The sequence below is a fragment of the Equus quagga genome, chromosome 4, assembly GCF_021613505.1.
Source record: "Equus quagga isolate Etosha38 chromosome 4, UCLA_HA_Equagga_1.0, whole genome shotgun sequence".
NCBI lineage: Eukaryota > Metazoa > Chordata > Mammalia > Perissodactyla > Equidae > Equus > Equus quagga.
Window position 1 is genome coordinate 61,008,602 of NC_060270.1, and position 24,236 is coordinate 61,032,837.

Here is a 24,236-nt window from a genome sequence, read left to right on the forward strand (position 1 = left end):
CTCAGTTTCCTCTTTTTCTGTGATTTGTGACTCTCCTCTGATATTTTTGTTTTGTAGTTACCATGAGGTTTGTATAAAAGATCTCATAGATGAGATAGTCCTTTTCTGCTAATAGCATCTTATCTCCATCAGCCTATGCAGGTTCTGTCCTTTTCCTTTCATGTTTTTGTTGTCACAAATTATCCTTTTTTATGTTGTGAGTTTGTTGTGGTTTTACTTATTTTTGATGCTTTCTTTGCCTTTATGTTATAATTAAGTGTTTACTGACCTATTCTCATAGAGAGCTCAATTTTCTGATTCTCGCTGTCTGTTGATCACTTGCTCAAAGCTGCATAAGCTTTTGCCTTTTTGTTTCAGGTAAGAGGACTCCTTTCAACATTTCTTATACGGCAGGCCTAGTGGCGATGAGGTCCCTCAGCTTTTGTTTGTCTGGGAAAGCCTTTATTCCTCCTCCATATCTGAAGGATAACTTTGCTGGACAGGGTATTCTTGGCTGACAGTTTTTATCTTTCAATATTTTGAATATATCATTCCACTCTGTCCTGGCCTGTAGAGTTTCTGCTGAGAAATATGCTGATAGCCTGGTGCGGGTTCCTTTGTATGCTATTTTCTCTGGCTGCTCTTAATATTCCTTTGTTGTTGACTTTTGGCAGTTTTAATGTAAACTGCCTTGAAGAAGGTCTTTTTGCATTGAGATAATTAGGGGTTCTATTAGCTTTATGGACTTGTATATCCAGTTCCTTCCCCAGTTTTGGGAAGTTCTCAGCTGTTATTTCTTTGAATAAGCTCTCTGCTCCTTTCTCCCACTCTTCTCCTTCTGGGATACCCATTGTCCTTATGTTGCTTTTCCTGAGTTGGATATTTCTCCATTTTCTTCATTTTTAAAAAATCTTAGTTCTTTCTCCTCTTCCACCTGAATCATTTCTAGATCTGTCTTCAAGCTTGTGAATCCCTTCTTCCATATGGTCTGTTCTATTTCTAATGTTTTCTAGTTTTTTTCATCTCATTAATTGTCTTCTTTATCTCCAGAATTTCTGGGGTTTTTTCAGTTTCAGTCTCTTTGGTGAAGTGCTCCTTCTGTTGATTTTATTCCTGAGCTCATTGAACTGTCTTTCTGAGTTTTCTTGTAACTCACTGAGTTTCTTCATGACAGCTATTTTGAACTCTCTGTCAGTTAGATCGCAATCTTCTGTGACTTCCAGTTTGGTCTCTAGAGGGTTGTCCTTTTACTTCTGTTTTGTGTGTTGCTGTGCTTCCTCATGGTGGGTGATGAGTTCATCCCCTGCCAGCACATTCATGGTGGTACCCGCCTTTCTTCTTTGGGCACGGCTTTGGTTACTTTGATTCTGAGCTGCTTCTGCTTGCATTTCAGAGCCTGCAGTTTCCACCCTCCACTGCCTCTGCCAGAGGCATCGCCAATGCCCTCTTGTGCTGCTTGTGCCTGTGAGGTTGCTGCTGCCTTGCTGCTTATGATGTCCCCGCAGTCGTGGGTGTCACCACTGGGGTCACAGGCTGCAAGCACCTCTGCTGCTTCCAGGGTCGCCTGGGTCTCATGTTTCTCCACTGGCTCTCTGTGGGCTCTCCACGGGCTCAGGTGCTGCTGCCCCGTGCACCACCTGTGCTGCTGCTCCCAGGTTATCTGGGGGTGCTGGCAGTACCATTACCAGAGGCACTCGGTTCATGGGTGTTGCTGCCAGTGAACAAGTCCCGGGGTCTTGTGTGCAGCCCCTGCTGCTGGTAGGGCTGGTGTCAGGAATGCCGCCATTAGGGGATGGGTCACAGGTACTGCTGTGACTCCTGAAGCATCAGGTTGCGGGTGCCACCGCTACTGCTGGGGGAGGGGCAGGGGCTGAGCCACGAGTGATGCTGCTGCTCCTGCTGCCTCTCATCTCTCTCTCCCACGCACTTTTTGAAACCTCAGGTCAGGGAACCACCATCCCTGCTGGAATATCTGTGTTTTGGATGCAGCTCTTGCTTTTGGAAAGTCTGGGGTTGCTTCTTCCTGGGGAGAAGTTGAGGGCTGGGTTGCTGGCACTGCTGTGTTTCCTGAAGTCTCAGATCATGAGTGCCACCCGCCACCCCTTGGGGAGGAGCAGAGGCTAAGCTGCAAGTGCCAACATAAATATTTTCTCAAAAATACTAGTTATAAATATGCTATATTCTTCCCTCTTTCTCATAGAACTCATAGCTTGGTAACACTATATACAACTTTCTATTAGTTATTTAATATAGAGTTCAAAAAATATTATTCATACTATCTCTTTCCAGACTAGCTACTTTAAATTTTATGAATTCTGAATAAATTGAGGACAAGGACAATGGCTTATTCATGTTTATAAAACCAAAGACATGTTTCATGATCCTTTGTACAGCTAAACAATGACAATGAATTTATATAAATAAAGGAAAGAAACAGAGTGGCTGAATTGTATGAAGTGTCTAGATCATTAGTCCATAAATAAAGAGACTACAGTATGTCAATAACAAAATTAACTATCTGTCATTTTTGTTACTTCTATTCAAGGGAAAGACAGAAATAGGATATCTATAAAAATTCTAATCTAAGGGAACTAGAAATAAGAGGCCTATAATTGGAAGATTTATGGGTCATTTTTGAGTCCAGAGAAAGATAATAAAAGACATTCTGAATGTGGAAACATAAGCATGTCAATTTTATAACATAGTAAGTTCAGGTGTCTATAAACACTACAACCTTGTTCACTGAGATACATACCTGAGAGAATGAGTAGAGAAACCTAATATGTCAGGGAGAAGAGCAGCATGCCGCTCTGTCTCAGAAAGCAATCTGTCCCAAAGCCTTATGCTGGGGGAAAGTTACTACTGACCACTCCTCATTACAAATCCTTTCATCTTTCTTCCTTAGCATCACAAATCTCTCTTGGCCCTTCTCTCTGCTTGTCTGACTGCTTTATCTCAAGCTTTCAGTGGATATTTCTTCTTTCACCCATCCCATAAATGTATTTAATGTCTTCTATGCCATACATCCCACAGGCAATTGCATCCACTCTTCTGGCTTCAACTACCATTCATTTGCTGACGACTCCTTAATCTACATCTCCAGTTGAAATTCCTCATGAGCTCCAGCTCCATTAATCAACTACATATTATCACATATTTCTTCACAAATAGTTCAAATCCAACATGCCTAAAACTGAACTCATTATATGCCCTTCCAAATCTGCTAATATTAATACCATGATCTAATTACTGAAATCGGAAATTTGGGAGACATCCTAGACTCTCTTTTCTTCTTCACACTCCAACTACCAACCAATCACAAGTTGAAAGAAGGCATGAACCTTTAATTGCAAACTATTCACAAATACAAATGGGAATAAATTTTTCAGTGATATTACAAAACTATTAAGTACAATGGAAAATGTAATTTACTAAGTGGTAGACAGAAGAATACATTAAGATCAGTCAGGTTTTAGAATTGATGAAAAATATTTTTATTACCTTTCCCAGTTGTAGAGATTAATATTGATCTGGATGGCTTGATAAACAAGACCAGCCTGAAGAAGTACTATTTCAGCTTCCTGCATGTTCCCACTAAACATTAATATGTGGGCCATTTTTGATTCTTTAGATGGAAGATCTTTTATAAAATTGATGTATTGAACCTTATCAATCTAAAAAAAAAATTTGAAGTGGATAGTAACAGAAATACAATAAATTATGGTAAGAAAAAACACACAACATATACACATAAGTAAATATTATTTACTTCACCAATTGCTGCGTAGGCTATTTCTGCAGTAGTCATATCTCGATTAGCAACTGCCATAGCAGCTAGGCAAGCCCACATGGTTTGTTCCTAAAGTGAAAGAGAAGAACAACTATTTTAACTACATAGCTGAACTGCCTTAAACAGTGATTTAAAATGTAATAAAATTCTATTTTAATGAAAAATAAAAAATTACTGAGCATGGCACTGGAAAAACTAATAATTTAATAAATTAATAATGTGGAAATTTCACTGTGGCACTTTGTTAAAATAATAACACATAGAGAACCGCTTTTGAATAAAATTGTTTTGAAAATTTTCATTTCTAATTACCAAAGATTTATTTTTGAATTTATGATATACTTTTACGGTAACTCAAAGTTATAAACTCTCCAGCCTTTTTGATGAGATGTGAAAGAATGTAACTTACCGGGAACCAGAGAAATAGTGAGGTTCTCAGACAATGCTAATATACCAAATTGCCACCAACAACCCATTGTAAGGAAAGGCATCTGAAAGTCATTTCACAAATGTGTATTCTAAGGGATGTTAACCAATGTAAAATAGAACAGTTCTGTGGTCAAATATGTTTGGAAAATACTGGATTCACCAAGTTTGGAAATGCTGACCTAAAGTATAGGTTCTTAACCTTGGCTGTACAAACCATCTAAGGAACTTAAAAAATACGCCTAGCATCACCCCAGATCTAATAAATTAGAATGTCTGGAGGGGAGAGGGGGAGAGCTTGGGAATCTGACTTATAAAAAAAGTTCCACAGGAGATTTTTATATGTGCCAGTATGGGAAAACAACTCACTTAAATTAAAACTACTTCAGAGAATAAATCACACAGCAACGTCTACCCCCCTGTATCACTCATGTCTTCACTGATTAAAAAAAATGTGATCCCATTTTGTAATTTTTCCAGCTCTTAGCTGTTAGCATTTCTCATTTTGCACGAAGATATTGTGCAAACTAATAAACAATAAACAAATATGGATCTGAAATTTAAGGTACCTTAACAAAGCGACAAAGTCTTACAGCATCTTCCCATTTAGAACTGCTTACATACTCATGGAGAATGGCAGGATACGGTGATATGCTGATGTGAACCAGGGAGCCATCAGCTCTTCTTATAGTTACCTGATTTCCAACAAAACTTACAATATGGGGATTTTTACTAAATTCACTGTTGAAAAAAAGCAAAGTGCAATTTATATTCTGAGCAAAATTTTTCGTATATATTAAATATCAAGAGTTGACTCCTGACATATATATGAAGTCTCCAACCTCCAAAATGCACTCCCAAAAAACTTAACTCCAGGGAGAATGTATACATTCAAGTAAACATTTGAATCTAACCTGCTATACACACTCAGAGCAAAGCGTACAAACTTAAACATGGCAAAAATTATTACATATTTGAGAGCTATGCCTAAAAGCATTTGAAACAAACGTTTTTTCCTAAGTCTTCAGGCAAATCACACAAATGATTAAATCACTTAGCTTCAGCTTTTAAAAGTATAAACCATTGAAAATTAAGCTGATTCCAAGATTATTTTCTCATAACAAAAAAGAGTTGAACTTTGAGTAAAGAGACTAACTTCTCTTCATTAATTTAAATACTTTTTAAATGATGCTTCTTTGGTTTTGCTAAGATTGTGAACTTGAATATTAAAAATGAACTCAAAGTATATTTGAAAGTTAAGCTAAGGTTTGGACTTCGAGAAGCTTTTGTATTCCTATTTTGTCAAGGGTGAAAGATCTCCTTGCTATTTCTTAGAGAACTTAGGAATATAAATACATTTAATTTTCTGACACATAAAAAAATTTTTAAAACTTTTCAATCTTATATATATTTTTTCTATCTTTAATATTAATTTAAAAATTCAATTCTAGAGACACATACATTCCTGCAAGTCTTAGGGTCAATAATAATCTGGGACAGAATAAAGGTTGTCACAAGGTTGTGTATCATTGAAAAAATTTGAGTGCCTATACTAAAATCACTAAACAACATTGAAAAAAACTACCTGACTTACTATTAAACAACATTAAGCTTGAAAACTATGTTCATATAAGGAAAATTGTATCATATAAGGAACAAACAAATAAATATAATAGTATTATACGACGCTTTCAACTTGATTCCATTACTTAAATCTCATTAAGCTACCTTTAGCTGAACAATTTACTTAGTTGACTGAGTAAAGTGAAAGATAACCCTGCAGGATTGCAATTAGAGGCAAAGACATGACATTCTATTAGAGTTTTAGTTACCACAATAAACAATTCTACGCAGTAAAATATTACCTTGCATCCCTTTCAAATAATGTTTTAGGCAAAATGTCTCTGTCCACATAAACCGTATTGGGGTAATACCACACTGTAAAGCGAGTATCTTGAAGTCCACAAAGGATATTGCAAGTATCACTCCATGCCAAAGTATGCACCATTGTTCCTTATTTTAAAAAGAATGTTAATGTACTATTAATTCCACTATAAAAGTATTAAAAATACGTATTTAAAATCAGCTGACATACAAGACCCCATCTAATTTCTGGTAGGTATGAGTCTATTTTCTGATCATACAATGGTGAAAACAAATGCAAAAATTCACATAAGATTTTATGGAAATATTTGAATATTATACCCAGAACCATTATATTTTTAATTTGCAAGTCTTTCTTTTAATGCCAATTTAGCTGTAGCAGCTAAAGACTTGCTATTAAAATAGAGTTAAGTAGTTAAGAAATATTATGAGACCAAACCGCTATTCATAGATTCATTCAAACAAGTAAGCTATTTAGTATAATATATGACAGACCTAAAGAAAACTGAAAGTAATCCAAATTTTAAATGTATTACAATTATTTTACCCAGTTTGATAATTTGTTCTTCCTTCCCAAATCGTTTCACTGAGGTGATATAGAGATCTCTATTTTTATCAATGAAAGCAATTTTTCTATCATTGGTAAGTCCCTTTTGATCCAGAGCAATTTCCAAAACTTCATTCTAAAATTAAAAAAATAAAAATACTGGATTAGCTTTAGTACTTGACATCAAATCATTTTTAATTATTTAATTACAAGACTATTTGTTTGTTAAAGATCAATTAAATACCACTCCTCTACTTATAATGATAAAATGTCTATTAAATAATTTTGAACTGCTAATATACTAATAATTCAAAAGCAAGAGTGTAGTTACTTTTTTCTTTTTACAAGGGAAAGATGTCCCTTAAAACACTATAAAATACTGTATGTTTTGAAACTCTGTAAGCTGAGAAACACTTCTCTCTGTCTTCCTGCCCTTCCTCTGGCGGAGAGGGTGGAAAGGGTAAGGCAAGTCTGGGTATCACACGAGAGATCTACTTTATTAGTAAGTTCATCATACCAAAATTTACTCTAAGTAGTTTGCCTATATTTTAAAGATCTGTAAGAACAGATTTGTGGAAATACATTATGCTTTTAGAGCCTTAAATTTTATAGATTCTTTCACATTCATTTCAGGTGAAACAGGAAACAATCTTGTGACGTAGGTATTATTATACTTACTTGGCAGATGAGAACACTTGAGATCCATAGCCATTAAGGAATTCTGCTCAGAAAAAGATGGTAACAAGCATATCTAGAATTTACAACCCAGACTTCTGACTGCAAATTGGTGCTCTGTCCACAATAGCAAAGTATTTCTGGAATATTGCATTAATCTATTACACTATTGTAGTAGCTAGTGAAATAAATTTCCTTAAAAACTTGGAAATGGTTCAGTGTGGATTCATTTCAGTTCAATCCAAGAAGGATTTATTTACTGCTTACTATGTCTGAAGACTTGCTAGGATCTGTGAATTCAACAAGAATCGTGATCATACTGCCAAGTTATCATATCTAAGTATTCTATCATAACACCTTTAAAATAACAAAACAAAACACATTTATAGCCTTACCCAAGTCAATGGATCAGGATAAGCCATACACCAGCTCATAACACATGTAAAAAAAAAATCTTCTCTATGGTATTACAGAATACCACAGTTTGTGTCTTAAGGAAGAAAAGAATTTTCTTCCATCTATATCAAGATATGCATGAAATATAACTCTAGGTATTTTCAAAATGGAAACTTTTCAGAGAAACTGATCTTTACATTAATGAACTGCTTATCATCACCATCAAAAGTACCTAGTATATTTTTCTAAATACTGTTAAACAGATATAATTCTCCTAAGAAATTCGAAATCAAAGATGGATAATAATGACACCTATGTACACAGTAAAGGAGATGTGTCCTCCTTCTCATTCCCTCTTCATTGAGCAGGAATTCCCCATTTTCCTGTTGTCCAGTTCTACCACGTCCACTTTTGTTCTGTTCCTTCTGGATCACTCATTACAACAGGACATGGAATCAGCTTCAAGTTCATTTGAACTTTCTTCCATGCCCTACACTAATATTCATTTAATGAAAGACAAACTTGAGTTCTAGTTTTGGCTCTGTTATTCATTGGGAAGATCTTGGGTTTTAGTATCTTCATATATAAAGTGAAACAGATTAAGTGATTTTTTTCCATTATTCTATAGAATATAAAATTTTAAAATCCTTTTCAGGGGGCGGCCCAGTGGCACAGTGGTTAAGTGCGCATGTTCCACTTTGGTGGCCCGGGGTTCACCAGTTCAGATCCCGGGTGCGGACATGGCACCGCTTGGCAAGCCATGCTGTGGTAGGCGTCCCACCTATAAAGTAGAGGAAGATGGGCATGGATGTTAGCTCAGGGCCAGTCTTCCTCAGCAAAAAGAGGAGGACTGGCAGCAGACGTTAGCTTAGGGCTAATCTTCCTCAAAAAAGTAAATAAATAAAATCCTTTTCATTATATATAAGGAAAAGAGATAAAAATGTCCTGTATAACTGAGTGAAGTAGGAGATGAGGAAGCCCCCTCCATTCTTATAATAATGAAATGGTAAATTTCTTACACTTAGGAAAAGAGTTCTGGAAAAAGAATGATCACATTAAAATAAATGTTTATTAAATCTTATTAAATGACTCTCATTTCAAACCTATTAACAAATAATGACTGCATCTTAAAAAGCTGAGAAATTTATTCCCTTTTCATATGCTTAATCCTACTGAAAAGGAAAAGTTGTGCTTACATAGCCTTGACTTTAAATGATTATAATGGAGAGACTGTGGAGAAACAGGGCATCTCACGTGTTACTAGTGGGAACATAAACTGATACAATCTCTTTGTAACAGAACTTAACAACAATTATTAAAATTACAAATTTTGCATATTTTTGCTCATATCCTTTGACCTGGCAACATTTCAAAAATTTATTCCACAGATTCAGTAACACATGTGCAAGAAGATATACATGCAAGGTAAGTCATCTTGGCAACACTGTAATAGCAAAAGACTGGAAACAACTTAAATGTCTGTCACTGGGCACAGGCTGAGTAAATTCTGGTACACCCATAAAACGTTGTACTAGACGGTGGGAGGGATAAAGGATTGGGAGAGCACTTTATGTACTGATACGGAAAAAAGTCTCCAGAAATAGAGTGTTGCGTGAGAAAAGCAAGGTACAGAGCTGTATATTACATTTTTTAAAAGAGGGAGAAAAGAACATATACGGGTTTTGTTTGTATATGCACTAAAGATCTCTGGAAAGATACGAAGAGATTAATAACGGTGGTTACTTATTTGGTGGAAAGGAATTGTATTGATGAGGAACAGACTTAGTAGGAAGACTTTTTCACTGTAGACTTTTTTATGCTTTTTCATTTCTGAACCACATGAATGTATCTGTTATTCAAATTTAAAATTAATAATTACAAAAATAAGGAAATAAAATATAAAGTAACACTTCACTAGGAGCATTGAACAATAAAGTTAAAAGCGTCATTAGACCATAATATATCACTTATTAGAAGGATAACTCAGTAATATGGGCTCCTTTGTTTATTTTAAGGCTAAAAATCAGAAACCAATAAACAATTCACAAATCAGGGTCTTTTTGTATTTCTATAGAATTCTTTTTCAGTTTAACTACAGTCTTAAAACCTAAGAAAATGCTGGCTAAGGACAGGTCAATGGGAAAACTGCAACATATTTAGAAATATAAATACATTTTTATTCACTGATAGGTGCTAAAAGTTTAACCGAGAAAGAACATTTTATAGAAAAGCAGTAACGAGCCTGGACGATAGACACACAAGTCAGATTCCTTACTCAATTAATTTGCTAATATAGCTTCCTATTACAGAGCTTACTAGTGCTGAGGCTTCAATTACGACATTTTTAGGTAGAATACTCTATGTAGAATGCACACTCGTTTAAATATAAAATTAATTTCTATGTTTTCTTCCTTAAAATGAAAACATTAATTTTAAAAAGAAAGTAAATAAATAATGGCTATTTATATTAGAAATACCTAACGTCCATTACCTTATGTGAAAGAAGCTTCCCATCACCTAATGGTTTTCCAGTTGATGCCTCAAAGAGAAAGATTACTTGAAAAAAAGTAAAGCATTAGTTAATATATTATAATAGAATTTTTACTGGCAAATTTCAATGGAGTTATCAGAATCCTAATGGAAACATAGAATTAGAATTGTTATTAATGGTATGGCATCAATGCTCCACAGGATCAACAATGGCAAATACAAATCTGAATGTAATTTGTAGTTTTCATAAATCTGATTTAGACCAATATAACATCACAGACAGTTATATTTCACAAAGGAAAAATGTGTTGAGTTTCTACTCTAATACCAGGCAATGTGTTATTGTTCTCCGTGGTCAGTATACTATTGTGGTATAACAAATAACCTGTCTGGTCTTTGTCCTGGGTTCCTGGCAGGGAACTTCAACAAATCTTGAATTTCCTGAGTGATAGGAGTGTCTTTGTCATGCTAATGGGGAGAATCTTGGTGGGCCCCTGGCTGGCTTCAGGATGGGGGCTGGTCCCCAGAAAGCATGTGATGCAAGAGTTTGGACTTCCAGTTCCCTGACCTCTGAGGATGGGAGAAGGGGGAAAATTGAGTTCAACCGCATAGCCAATGATTTAATTAATCATGCCTATGTAATAAAACCCCATAAAACTCTGGACCCCAAAGCTGGGCAGCACTTCCTCACTGGTGAGCACCGTGATGTGCTGGGAGGGTGGTGTGCCCTGATTCCATGAGGAGAGGGCACAGAAGCTCTGTAGTGCTTCCCAGGCCTCATCCTATGTGTGTTCTTTATAATAAAACCATAACTGTAAGCATAGTGCCTTCCTGAGATCTGTGAGTCATTCTAGCAAATTATCCAACTTGAAGGGGCCACAGGAACCCCTGAATTTGTAGCCAGTCAATGAGAAAAGTGGGTGGCCTTGGGACTCTCTGAGACTTGCGGCCAGTATCTGAAGTGAGGGAAGTCTTGTGGAAGACTTTGCCCTTAGTTTTGGCATCTGTGCTAACTGCAGGTTGTTAGTGTTAGAAATTAATTGTAGAAAACTCGGTTGGGGTAAAAACGAAATAGCTACTGTCAGGAAACTTGGGATGCACGAGACCAACCTTAACTCACTGAAACATATGGTTTGGAAAGAGAAAGGACCAAACGGCAGGGGATGAGGAACCTTTGATTCTTGAGATGCCACAGGAGACAGCAGCTAAGTTGCAATTGTAACCACAGGCCCTCTATCACCAGTTCAACTGACCCCATCTATCAACAGAGTAATTGACAGTTGTTTTTCAGGAACTGAGAGTCGATCTCTTGTCCAGTTCAGGCCTGTTGAGACCACCAACCCATCAACCGGGCCTGCATGAAGGCCGAATAAGTGACCCTTTTGACGTCAGGGAGCTGAAAACTCCACCCTCAGGTCATACGAACACCACCATTTTGTGAACACACGTCCTGTGAAGAGTCAGGGAGCTTGACTGTGCTTGCGCAGATCATCAGTCACCCGGCTTCCCCTCACCTCCAGTCATCTAGGTACACACTTCAGACCACCCTGCCCTTTTATCCCATAAACTTTGCCACAAGCCCTGGAGGGGCGGACAGATTGGAGAGCTTTGGCCTCCTGTCTCCTTGCGGGTCAACCCTGCAATGAAGCCTTTTCTCTTCTCAAAAGCGGCTGCCATAATGATTGGCTTTTTTAATGGACACTGGGCACACAACCGCTCTTTGTGCATTACATAATCAGCTGATGGAGTTAAAAGTTACCTATAGAATTCTGAGATGATAGCTCTATCTCCTGGGAAGGTGACTCACTAATGCATAAGAAAATGCAAAATAACAAGAAAAGGAAACACGCAATCCCTTGGTTATTATCATCTCTAATAGCTAAAAAAAGTAAGAGATTGGCCCAATATAGATTCTGGCCAGTCTGAATTACAGCCTTTAGTCTCAGAGCCCATACTGAAGGAATGTGTTAGAGAAGATCCTAATTCTGGTTGGCTTGAGGTACAGCCACTATCCTCAGAGCCATTTCTAAAGGAAAAAGTTACACTGAAACAAATCATGAAAAAGCCTAAAATAATTCCCAAGAAAATGGCAACAGACAGAGGGGAGCATCAAGGCACTCATCCCAGCAGAGTGGAAATCTTTAAGTGGTTACTAAGAAATGCGACGAATAAAGCAAACACAGATGGGGTAAAACACAGAGGTTGGGGGAACTGATGGAAGTCCCTGCTCGTTCCCCAGCACTGGAGGGCTCCAAACAAATCTGCTTTATTCATCCTAGTTTGGAGGAATTTGGAAAGCTGCAAGGTAAAATAGCAAAGAGATATCTCACCTTCAATTGCCTGGGGCTATGGTTCCCCAATTTAATCAAGATACCAATTAATAAAAAGGCCAGGATTCCCGGCTCAACACCCTGCTGGGGACCAAAGGCCTTATCCACAGGAATGGGCGAAATGGTCAGGGGGTGGAGAAGAGCAGTTTCTAAGACTCAGTGACATGGGAGTCCCATACACTATGGTACCAAAACCCATTGGTGAAACCCTAATGGGGGCTACAATTCAACCGAGAGAATACAGAAATGCAAGGGTTAATGGGGGCTACAATTAAATTGAGAGAATTTCAGACATGCAAGGGTTAATGAAAACTGGAGTGTTTATACAGGCTTTATGTGAAAACACTGTGCTCTAACTCAATGTTTTATGGGACTGGACGTTATGTCTGACTAGGGGACACTCTCCCTACCTAGTATTGTAAAACTAAAACCTGTTGGCAAAGTCCTAATGGCAGCCAATTAGACTGAGAGGATAAAGAGATGCAAGAGCTATTGGGATTAAGGTGAAAGTCTGAATGAAAATTATGTGAAGTCGTGGTATCTTTTTTTACCTGAATTTTATTATGAGGATGGATATTGTGCCTAGCTGGGGAATGTTTCTCTTATCATGTATTGTAAAACAGAAAGTGTGAAAAATCTGCCCTTCAAACAATGTTAATTGGACATGCAAAATAGGAACGAATGAGATTGCCAAACACACACAGACCTTTAATATCACATAGTATTGAAGAGAGGCTGGAGCGCTGGTATGGACGAATTCTCTGTATAATAGTCCTATGTGGAGTGTGGACTGGAGCTTACGGCAAAAGCCTGTGCACTTCCCAGTGACAACTACTGGAACTTTGGACAAGAGATTTTCCATCAGAAAGGCAATGACTAGCTTGTCACCAGCATTCATTGAAACTGCCCCTGTGGCCGAAGGACATAAAAGAACCTCGATGCCTCAAATACCCATTCTGCCTTGGGTGATGTTGCAGAAAGGCTCTAATGAGGAGGGCAATGCCCAGGAGGGCCCGTAATAAAACGGAAACGGTTTGTGCCGGAACATACTGCCAGGGGACGCACGGAGTCACACAGTGCACTCACGAGCAGGGGGACGCTTCTCCCCAGGCCTGGCTTTGGAACCGTGGGAGGAGCTGCAGGATTCTATCAGCACTTGGAGGGTGCCCTATCCACAGCTCTCCAGCGACCACCGAACAGCTGCTTGGTTTATGGATGGCAGTTTCAACACGAACAGACAGCATTCTGGTTGGAAGACCCCCACTCTGATCGAAAAAGGTAAAACCAAGTTAGCTTGGTGAGCTGTGTTGCATGCTGTTTACCCTGTGTTTGGAATTTTACCTATTCTGAGGCGCAGGCCAAAGGCATGCTCACAAGGTCAGGCAGAAGGGCAACGGAAGACTGGCCCATTGAAGGAAAGCCCTGTGGGACACGGCCCTGTGGACATCACCATGGGAATCTGAGGGGTGCAGTAAACAGCCATGTCAGTGCCCATCAGAAGAACCCTTCTCAGCACCAAAGGGTGATTCGAACTGACGAGCAGATACCCCAGTGCGCTCACTTGAGGTGGCCGCCTGGGTCCATGAAATGAGCGGACGTTGGGGGCTGCAGTAATGCAGAGATGGGCTCAATCTAGACATACTTCTCTTGGGTCCTCTGAGGCACAAAATGCCAACAAGAACTGTTGTGTCTGCCAGCAAGAGACTGCAGATGGCTATGGGGAGATTCCCTGGGGGAAGCGCTTGCACAGAGCTACAAGTCAGAGTGACGCTGCTAGTCACGGGCGAACTACAGGTGGGTCCTCACAGGAATACACGCTGACTCTGGACTGGGCTTTGCTTACCCAGTGTAGATGCAAACGCTCAGCGCAGTATAAAAGAACTGGAAAAGAAGATTCCATTTGGACCCCTGAGGCACATCTCTTTAGGCTAAGGAACACGCTTTACAGACCATGATGTCCGACGATGGTAGAGAGAGATCTTCCTCAGAGTAATAGTTTGATAAAGAATTGGAATGGGCAATTAAAGAGTGGTCACATAAAAGGAAGGGAGAGGGAACACAAGCATGAAGAACTGGTCTACGAGTTCACGAGTGTGTACTCACACTCAACATGAGGGAGCACTACATGGAGGGGGTCCCCACTGGATAGATTCCTCTGCATTTCCAGTGGAAATGCGGAATAGAGGATGTGGGGAGGATGCTAGTGTGACTGTGCAATTCTTCTCATGGAGGGAGGATGCTGGTATGACAAGTATACTTTTTTCTTTCTTTTCCATGTCACCTTTTCTTTTTCTTACAACACAGTGGTCTCAGGACCAAGGCCGCAACTACAAATGCCAGAAGCAGAGATGATTCCTAGGCAAGAAATTCTAACTACACTTTTAAGTCTTTATATGTGAATTTATAATGGCCTGATGGGGTGGGTTGTTCTGTCACTTCATCTGGCAAATTTGCAGTTAACAGTGAATGCAGCTATATTGCTTAATAGTAGAGACAGCCCACTGGTTCTGTATAAATGGAAAGAAGGAGAAATGACAGTTGAGAATAAGGAATGAATAAATGGGTATGCAATGAGGGAAATTCAACATCACACTAATGTTTCAAAAGAGGCTCAGAGCAAGAGATGATATTGTTTCTTAGTTCAAGTATACCAGATGTCTAAAAAGGTGAAGCCATTCGTTGCTGACACCCCACCTGCCTTTGCAACCTGACAAGGCTGAATGGAATTCTACATATCTGAGCGGCCTCGCTCTGGAAGACGTTTTGGTTACACAATGTGATGATGGACTGGATTAAGTAATAATCACTAGTGGGACTCCAGTGATATGCCAGTGTCTTTTGACTTCTATCTTTCAGTATGGAGCAAAAGTGGCATGGTTGGTAAGACTGTCATACTGATGGTCAAATGTCTTAGGAACGTCCGAGTTAAAAGCCTCCTCTCCCTACCCCACAGTGGCTCCTCCACACGTGAAGCAGGAACAACCCTTTGCTGTAAGGGATCCATGGTCAAAGGCCAGGGGATGACCTGCGATATAAGAAATCATTTATTTGGGCTTTGTCCTAAGCTCCTGGTAGGGACCTTCAAAAAGCCTGGAATTTCCTGAGCGATCAGAGTGTCTTTGTACAGAGTGAGGTGACTCTCACTGGGCCCCGAGCTAGCTTCAGGGCAGGGGCTGGTCGCCACAAAGACCAAAGACAGGATTAGAGGTTGGGATTTCTAGCTGTCTCCCAAATGCTGACCTCTGGAGCCTGAGTTCAATCACATGGCCAATGATTCAATTGATCATGCCTAATCAATCATGTAATAAAACAAAACAAGAAAACCTCTGGACACCAAAAGCTCAGTCATCTCCCGGTTGGTGGACACACTGACATGCTGGGAGGGAGGGAGGCTGACCTGATCTCAGGAGGAGAGGGCTCAGAGGTTCCCAGGCATCACCCTAACGTATCCGTTATGATCAAACTACAATCACAAACACCAAAAAACTTTCCTGAGTTGAGTCATTCTAGCAAATTGTTGAACCTGAGGTAGCCATGGGAACCCCTGCATGTGTAGCCAGTTGGTCAGCAGTACAGGTGGCCTAGGACCCCCTGAGACTTGCAGCTGCTATCTGAAGCAAGGGCAGTCCTGCAGAGGACTTTGCCCCTGTGCTTTGGGGCCTGCACTAACTCCAGGAAGTTAGCATCAGAACTGAACTGAGTACACCCAGGTGGGGTAAAAACAGATTAACTACCAACAACTGAGAATCTCCTTAAGTAATCAACATTATATTACAAATTGAAATTCATGGCCTTACTGTAGAATGCTTGACTTAAAGCTCCACAGCACCAGAATCTTTGGCTTGGCTCAGAACTTTGGATTCAGGTTGGAGAGGTTTTAAAGAAACTTTATTTGTCACAAACACTTGCTTTGGGAGCTCAGCTGGCTTCCAGTTTGAGAATTTCCCTGAACTCCTGAGGGAAGGTTCCAGAACTATCCTCTCCATATCTTCAGTAAGCCCCTTAATTGTTAAGAATTATCTTAGGAAGTCGAATACATGCAAATTAGATGCAGTTTGTAAAATAACTACTTTTTAAATTGGATCACAATTATTTTAGCATTACTTCTAAATTACTTTTCTTTTGAGAGTTATTGCAATGATTTCTTTTCTTAACTGATAGCTGAGGGAAATAGCTCCCCTATTGAAATTGGGCAGATATTTTGAAGTTAAATATTTTCCATAGATTATTGAGAGTTGGTTTTAAGACAGACAAAACATTTGTTTGGAAGCCATGAGGTAGATATGAAATATTCATTGAGATAACATAAATTTTTAAAAATGAAACCTTTGGGAACTTTTGTTGTAACAGCTCTATTCGCTCCCATTTCTCTCCAGTTACTTGCCCTCCCTGGCCCTCAGCTCCCACCCTCTGATTTCAGGGGAATGGGTATGTGGTGCTCACACCACTCCACTCCTACCACATTCTTTACCTATACATTCTCATTCTACCCGCCCAGCTTTCCCCAAGACATTATGCGATCAACTCGCCTCACTCTCTTCTGTACCTTTACCTACTCCTTTTTTTCTGGTTCATTCTCAGTATACACACACTTTGAAGTCACCTTCACTAAAAAGAAGAATTTCTCCCCCACTCTCAAGTAATCTCTTAATTCCTTACCTCTCTTTAATGCTAGACTTTCTGAAACAACAGTCATTTCAGCTTTTACAACTCCTACTCACTCTTCAACCTATTACAACTTGCCTTTCAGCCTCACTACAGTGATGCAAAGGCTCTTGTGTGGATCACCGATGACCCTATGTTGTCAAATCAAGGAGTATTTTTAGTCTGGATTTCCCAGCAGCACTGGATGCTCCCGACCATCTATCCTTTTCCCTCAAACTCTTATGTGGGCTACACATAAGTTTGCTCCTGACTCTCTCCTATTTTGGACCATGCCTCATTCACTTTCCCTAGTTGCTTCATGTCTGGTGACTCTCGTTCCTAAGATTTTGTTTTAGATCACCTTTTCACACTAAACACTTTCCCTGATTTCATCTACTTTCATGACATCAATCTTATCTAAATAACGGTAATTTAAAGTTCTCTATTTCCAACCCCACCTTTCTCTGATGTTCTGAAGTAGGTCAAGTTGTAAAAATTACAAAGGACGTTGTATTGAAGAAGCCGGGAGCAAATGCTCCCTCTGCCCCCTTCTCTGTTTTACCAAAGGCTTCTCCTAGTCTCAGACATGACAGTGGGACTGGTAGCTGTTCTGTTCTCTTTTAAAAAGATTGTCACGGGGGAGAGAGGGAGATTGTTGGAATGTTTTGGTGATTCCCTTTAAGTGATTTCCAAATTACTCCAGCCCAACATTCATTCCAGAGTAATTTTATATGCCTGAACATTCACATAGGATTACAAACATGAAAATACAGAAATGACATAACAAGACAGAAGTGGCACAAGTAGTCAGCAAAAAATTGGATACTTAGACACATCATGAAAATACTAAGATATGTTTAAGATTATACTTAAATTTCAGACGATCACACTTTCAGTATATTGATTATTAGCTATTAGCAAATCTTAGGATGTTAAGTTTGAGGTCACTGGCTATATTTACAGAGGAAATCATGTCATAACAATAAGTTATGTTCTAAAATTGCTGAGAAAAATGAAAAAATACTGTAACAGAATTTTTAATTAAGTATAGAAAAATGCTTTGGGCTTGGCTAAATCCAGTTATTTTCCTAGTGATACAAACTAACACCACTTTTTTAAATAAAAGCCTTCCACCCTTTTCCTGAGTGCACATTTTACAAAGAGCTGGAGGTATATGGATGGCCTTGTCTACTTCTTTCCCCAACTGTAAGTGGCCCTGATCTACAGGAGGCTGGACCTGTATTTTAGTGTTAGGATGCAACAGAAACCAGCGGAAAGAACAACTAAGGAGCTGGGAGCTGAAAGAGTTGCTTCTAAACATAAGTAACTGCTCTCTCACTTCTACTTCCCCGATACCAGACACTTGTTTCAAATAGTCACCCACACTAATATCATAGCTTATCTGTGCAAGGCGGATGGGGAGAAGAAGTCAAAACAGTACCTCTACTATTTAATCAAGAACCCAAAGGGGTATCTGAATCCATCTAAAATGTATTTATTGAGCATCTACTATAACAGAGTACTGTGGTTGGTACAAGAATCCTGCCTCTCAACAAGCTGCCAAATTAGGGAGGAATTACTGAGTTCACATGTGGATGGCCCCCTTGAAAGGAAATTTTTCAGGTTAAAGATTCCAGGTACTTCAATTGTGTTTTCTATTGTTAGCATATACTTAAATTTAGCCACCAATGAATACTAGTTTCTTTATAAAGGAACATAAGGAAAATATTTTCCCTCTCATTTTATATCATTTCTACAGTAAATTTGTTTTAGTTCTTTTCATTTTCTGTTTCCAGCAAAATGGAATTATATGATTATCCTGTTCAACAATCGTAAGTAAAAGATAATTTACTGGCAGATAAATCCATATTTCTGAAAATGTTCATAATTCTTTCTAGCTCTAAAGTTCTATGAAATATCAAAGAATTCAAGAATAATGAAATGTGTTTCAGATGTTAATTAACTACAAAAAAATTCACATTAAGGTATACTCAGTTGGAAACATACTTTATTATAGCTTCTATCTAAAATATGTGGTATTGAATAAGAAAAGTACAGACAACTTAGTGATCGCTGGGATTTTCAAATTTAAGTTTACTGAAGACAAAAATCTGACTTCCACTTTATTAACAGTTACGCAGCCATCTCAAATTTGTCTGCTATCTAGATACTATTTTATTTCATTCTCTTTTCTTCTTTTTTAGCCAGAGAGGAAGTCTTTTAAAAACAAAACAATTACCAAATGTCCTCTCTCAAAGAAGGCACGAAGAGATGGAACAGTTCTATTTAGGAGAATTCTGTTTCCTACCAGGATGAAAGGTGATGCTGTCTGAGATCACTAAACAGTGAGGCGCGGGGCAGTTCTCTAGCCCCTGAATTAGGCCTTCTACAATGTGAACTAGCAAAATTAACAGTCAGGGCAGATTTCTTTTGTAATGTGTCACAGTAATGAGCAATGTTTAGCTATATGTATTAACAGAGAAAAACAATGATTTCATATTTTCCCACCAGGCTTTAAGGATAACTCCCTCTCCCCTCACTAGCTCCTCTTCCTCTTACCCATCTCTGAATGTTGATGTGCTCAGTCTTTGGGCCTCTTGTCTGTCTGTCCTCCCTTTCTAGGTGATTCCATTTGCTGCCAGGGTTCCACCTGTACACCAATGAATCCCAAATTTATGCCTCTAGTCCCCACTGTCTCCTGAACCCTGGACGCATTTATCCTATTGCTTACTCTCCATCCCTACTTGGACATCTAAAAAGTATTTAAACTTCCATGACCAACGTAGAACTCTTGGTTAGTGGATTTCCTCTAAACTTCCTCCCTCCCCTTCATCCATCTCATTCATTCAGCATAAAAACCTCGGATGGTATGCTTACCTCCTCTCTTTCTCTCATGCCAACATCCTGACCGTGGCCAAGTCTTTACATGATCAGCCTCCTGCTTATCCATCTCTCTGTCCTCTCCTACAACTCTCTGCCCAGCTCACGTTGACCTAGTCTCACAGCCCTCCAGCAGTTTCTTTTACGTGCTAATCATTCTCATCTCAGAACCCTTGCACTTGCTTGTCCTATAGTCATTCCCCACTGCATCTCCTGAATTCTCTATCCCCTCACCAGTTTTAATGTTCTTCACAGCACGTATCATAAGCCAACTACTTATCATATATTTGCTTGTTTATTTGTCTGCCTTAGTCACTACTGTATCCTCAACTTCTAGAAAGGAATTTGGCATATGGTAAGTACTCAGTAATAATTGTTGTTAAAGTGTTGTTGTGATATAGCAATACCTTAATAAAAAGGTTTCACTGTACAATGGAATTCCAAAATACCTGACATACTTATATTTATTTATAAATACTAATGTGGTCTAGATTTTCATATGAAAATTTAAAATTATTTATAACTTTCTTCTACTTCATTAAAATATATATAAATATAAAAATATTTATATAAATATATATAAGCAAAACAAATAGTACAATGAAGCACAATATTTACTATGTTACCAAAAGAAGAAAAAAGGAATATTAAAAAGATCAATAAACTTAAAAATTAACATACATTTTTAGCACTCACAGTCTTGAATTAAAACACTCTAACAACAGCTGCTGAATATATAAAGATTTATTCCTTACCACTAAGCTCTCATGTTGTGATACCTATTTGTTCCATCAATTGGGTATAATATGACAACTTTAGTTCTTTAATTAATTCATACTTAGGACAAATTAGGAAGCTCTGCATTCTTTCATGTAAAGTTAACACATTAATGGATGAGAAAATGAAAGTTAATTTATGAAAATTTTACAGTGTTAACACATTTCATGGAAATGTGCCATGGAAAATTATAAAAATGCACTTACTTTTTTCATCAGCTTTGTCTTTTATTGCTATGGTATCATTACTCAGAGACACAGTCTGTGCATTCAGAATATCTGTTCTCATTCCAGGAAATTTTGGAGAAGAAATGAAGCGCCCTTCATAAGAATACAAATAAATACCACCACCATCTAGAAGAAGAAAATGTCTAAAAAATAAAGAAGAAAAATATATTCTCTAATAGTTTACTATATTTTCACTTTTATATTAGAGAATTTTATCCTTTGGAAAAATCTAAATCTTACAATTAAAATAGTAAGTACATAGATATAAAAACAACCTGAAAAGTAAACATCGGTTGTTTTGGTTTGTTTCCTAGTTTTTGGTTTTTGGTGGAGGTAGGGAGAAGAAAAATGAAAACGTCTATAATCACCAGCCTAAATACTAAAATTTGACTCCTTTTATATTATACTTGCAATTCATTTCCTTTCATAAAGAAGCATCTCTAGACAAAGGCAATAAAAAAAATCTCATAATTTATAATTCGGTGATTTTAATGCCAGATACTATTTGTTTCATAAAACAGTATCAATACATATTTCACAATTAAAGATTATGCTAAAGATAATTAAAGATCAAATACTGGTTAAAGTCCAAAACAGTGAAAATGACTCAAAAGTTAACATCAGGACCAGCATTTATTAAAATAAGATGTCTTGATTTTCAAATAATATGATAACCATCAGTAAGTGTATTCATATCTAAAAAACACATTTCTTTATAGCAGGACTCGGGTTCCTTTGCTGTGTTGACAGCTATACTCAAGGCATAGGGTTCTGTCTGGTTAATTTGTTACTAAGTCTACATGTAAATATTTTATGGATATTTTTTCCTTTGAAAATTTATGAACATTGCAAAAAACAATTCAAACAATACAAAGAAAGCAAAAGATCTCTTGCAATCCTATCTCCACAGAGATGACTTATGGCAATGTATGGGCATACTATAACTTTACTTACTTAACTCGTTCCTGATGGACATTTATTTCAAATTATTCACTGTTTTAAACAATGTCTAGAGTCTATACACATCTCTGTATGTCTACCTTACTTATTTCCTTAGTACAACTTTTAGAAATGCAATAATTGGATCAAAGGGTGTATACTTTAAAAAATTTAATATATCCTGTTAAACTGCCCTCTGAAAGGTTGCAATGATTTATACTTATATTACTGCTATACTGGAGTGCCTGTTTCCTCAATGCTGAACGTATCACTTTTTAAAATCTTATGTTCAAGGTTTTAATATCCTTGATTCAGAACTATTTCTTGATTCAGGAATTGCTAATTATTCTTTTTTGCTATGGAAACAAATAGGAAATAAACACTAAAACCATTGAAAAGTTAGTATATAACAAGTACCAAATATATACAATTAAATTAATACTTGAATATTGTGTGTAGTTTGTTTAATTGAAGGGTTTGGCCTGTACACACTAGTACATGAAAACAATATTTACTAATGTTATCTAAGTGACACATCATATTAGTATATATTTTTTCTTTGTCTCAGTACTAAAAGCATTTTCTCTTCTAAACAAGACACTACAGCTTTTGACCTCCTTGTGAGTGAAGATCATGTTTCAAGGGGCAAACATTTCTCTATGTACTAAGACCAGCAATAGGCAGTAAATAAAATATTCTTTAATTACCTAATCATGAGTGCCATTAACATGTGCTTTACTAAGAGCATATTCAATAAACATATTTATAGATAATGTATAACTAAATAAATTTATTTGGAACTGTTTGAGTAAAAATAATTTCAGAAATATATCTTTTTAGATAGTTGATATCTTATTGTTTAAGTAGCAAAGATGTCTTTTTGTTTTAAAAATTTATGATATAACTAACTAAATAAATCATTTCAATTTCATTAAGCAGATGATACAAAATTTGACAATTTTTTCTTAATCACTCAAGGTCATCAACATGATGATCGCACTCTTCAGTAACTGTTTAACTGACAGCTTTTTATACTTTACTCCAGGTTTCATTGGGCTGTAGCTTTCTAAGTCTGACCTCTGATTCAGTAGGGTATCACTGTACTTGACAGATTGATTGTTTTCATGGAAAAGTGTAGGTTCCTGAGTAATAGCTATTCCTACTTTACTCCTGTTAATTGGCCTGGAGTTTCTTAGTCCTGTATACACTGAAGGTCTTGGGAGAGAATATTATTTTTCAAACTTCAGGCCACAGCCTAGTAGTAGCTCATAATATCAATGAGTTTCAATCAATATTTAAAAACAAAAACAGAACAGAATAAAAATAGGGAGACCATGAGGTCAAAACTACTTCATAGTAATTTGCCTGTTTCACTCTCATTCTCTCATATCATTACATCATTACTCTGATGATTACTTGTAATAAGCTTATTCTCATCATTTTAAATAAATACCTTTTAAATTTCTCAATTTTAACTTCTAGTATAGTAAATGCTGATAAATATAACCCACATATAATCCTCAAGACGGATAAGGAAGAAGGACCTGGTCACCCATTTCTGAAAAAACTGGCCGTGAAAACCCTAAGAAGAGCAGCAGAACATTGTCTGAAGTAGCGCCAGAAGGTGAGAGGATGGCACAGAAAGACCGGGCAGCGTTCTGCTCTGCTGTCCACAGACTCGCCAGGAGTTGGAATCAACTCAGCGTCACTGACAACAATCCTCAATCACTTTTTAAGAATGTAAAGAAATTCCGAGACCAAAAAGTTTCAAACCACTGATCTAAGAGCTTATTCTCTTATTTTTTTTCTTTAAAAATAAATAGTAGAAACAGAATGATTCCAAATGACTAAGGCACCATTCTGTAGACAGCATGCTTTAAGGAGTGCTTTACTGCAATTCGAAATATTTTAACCCCAAATTCAAGAGTCAAAAATGATAAACAATTTACCTTTCTGCCTGAAGAATTAAACTAACAGTTCCTTCTTTGAGATCAAATATAAGTGGTGTATTCCAGTTCTTTGTACTAAAAGACAAATAAAATGGATATTTATTAATATTTAAAATACCAAATACTTTTTAATAAGTAGACATATACTCTTTTTAAATAGAATCTTCAGTTTTACAGTAACTTTTTATGTATTTCTGTATGGTACTTGGCGGATTGTTCTAAAATTATTCACTTACATGTCTGTATTCCTGACTAGAAAGCAGACCGTGTGCCCAGCACCTAGCAGATAGTAAGCATTCAATA

The 24,236-nt window shown here is 37.5% G+C and overlaps 1 protein-coding gene across 2 annotated transcripts in view; it reads right to left on the reverse strand.

Annotated features, from left to right (window-relative positions):
* IFT80 (intraflagellar transport 80) overlaps positions 1-24,236 on the reverse strand; it is a 139,945-nt gene that overhangs the window by 14,146 nt on the left and 101,563 nt on the right. For both annotated transcript variants that reach the window (XM_046658102.1, XM_046658100.1), the window contains 8 exons: positions 23,934-24,008; positions 21,025-21,188; positions 10,189-10,253; positions 6,627-6,762; positions 6,061-6,208; positions 4,765-4,936; positions 3,749-3,838; positions 3,481-3,653 (listed from right to left, as the gene is read on the reverse strand). In XM_046658102.1, the coding sequence (XP_046514058.1) occupies positions 3,481-3,653; positions 3,749-3,838; positions 4,765-4,936; positions 6,061-6,208; positions 6,627-6,762; positions 10,189-10,253; positions 21,025-21,188; positions 23,934-24,008 (1,023 nt within the window). The remainder of the gene's footprint in view (positions 1-3,480; positions 3,654-3,748; positions 3,839-4,764; positions 4,937-6,060; positions 6,209-6,626; positions 6,763-10,188; positions 10,254-21,024; positions 21,189-23,933; positions 24,009-24,236) is intronic.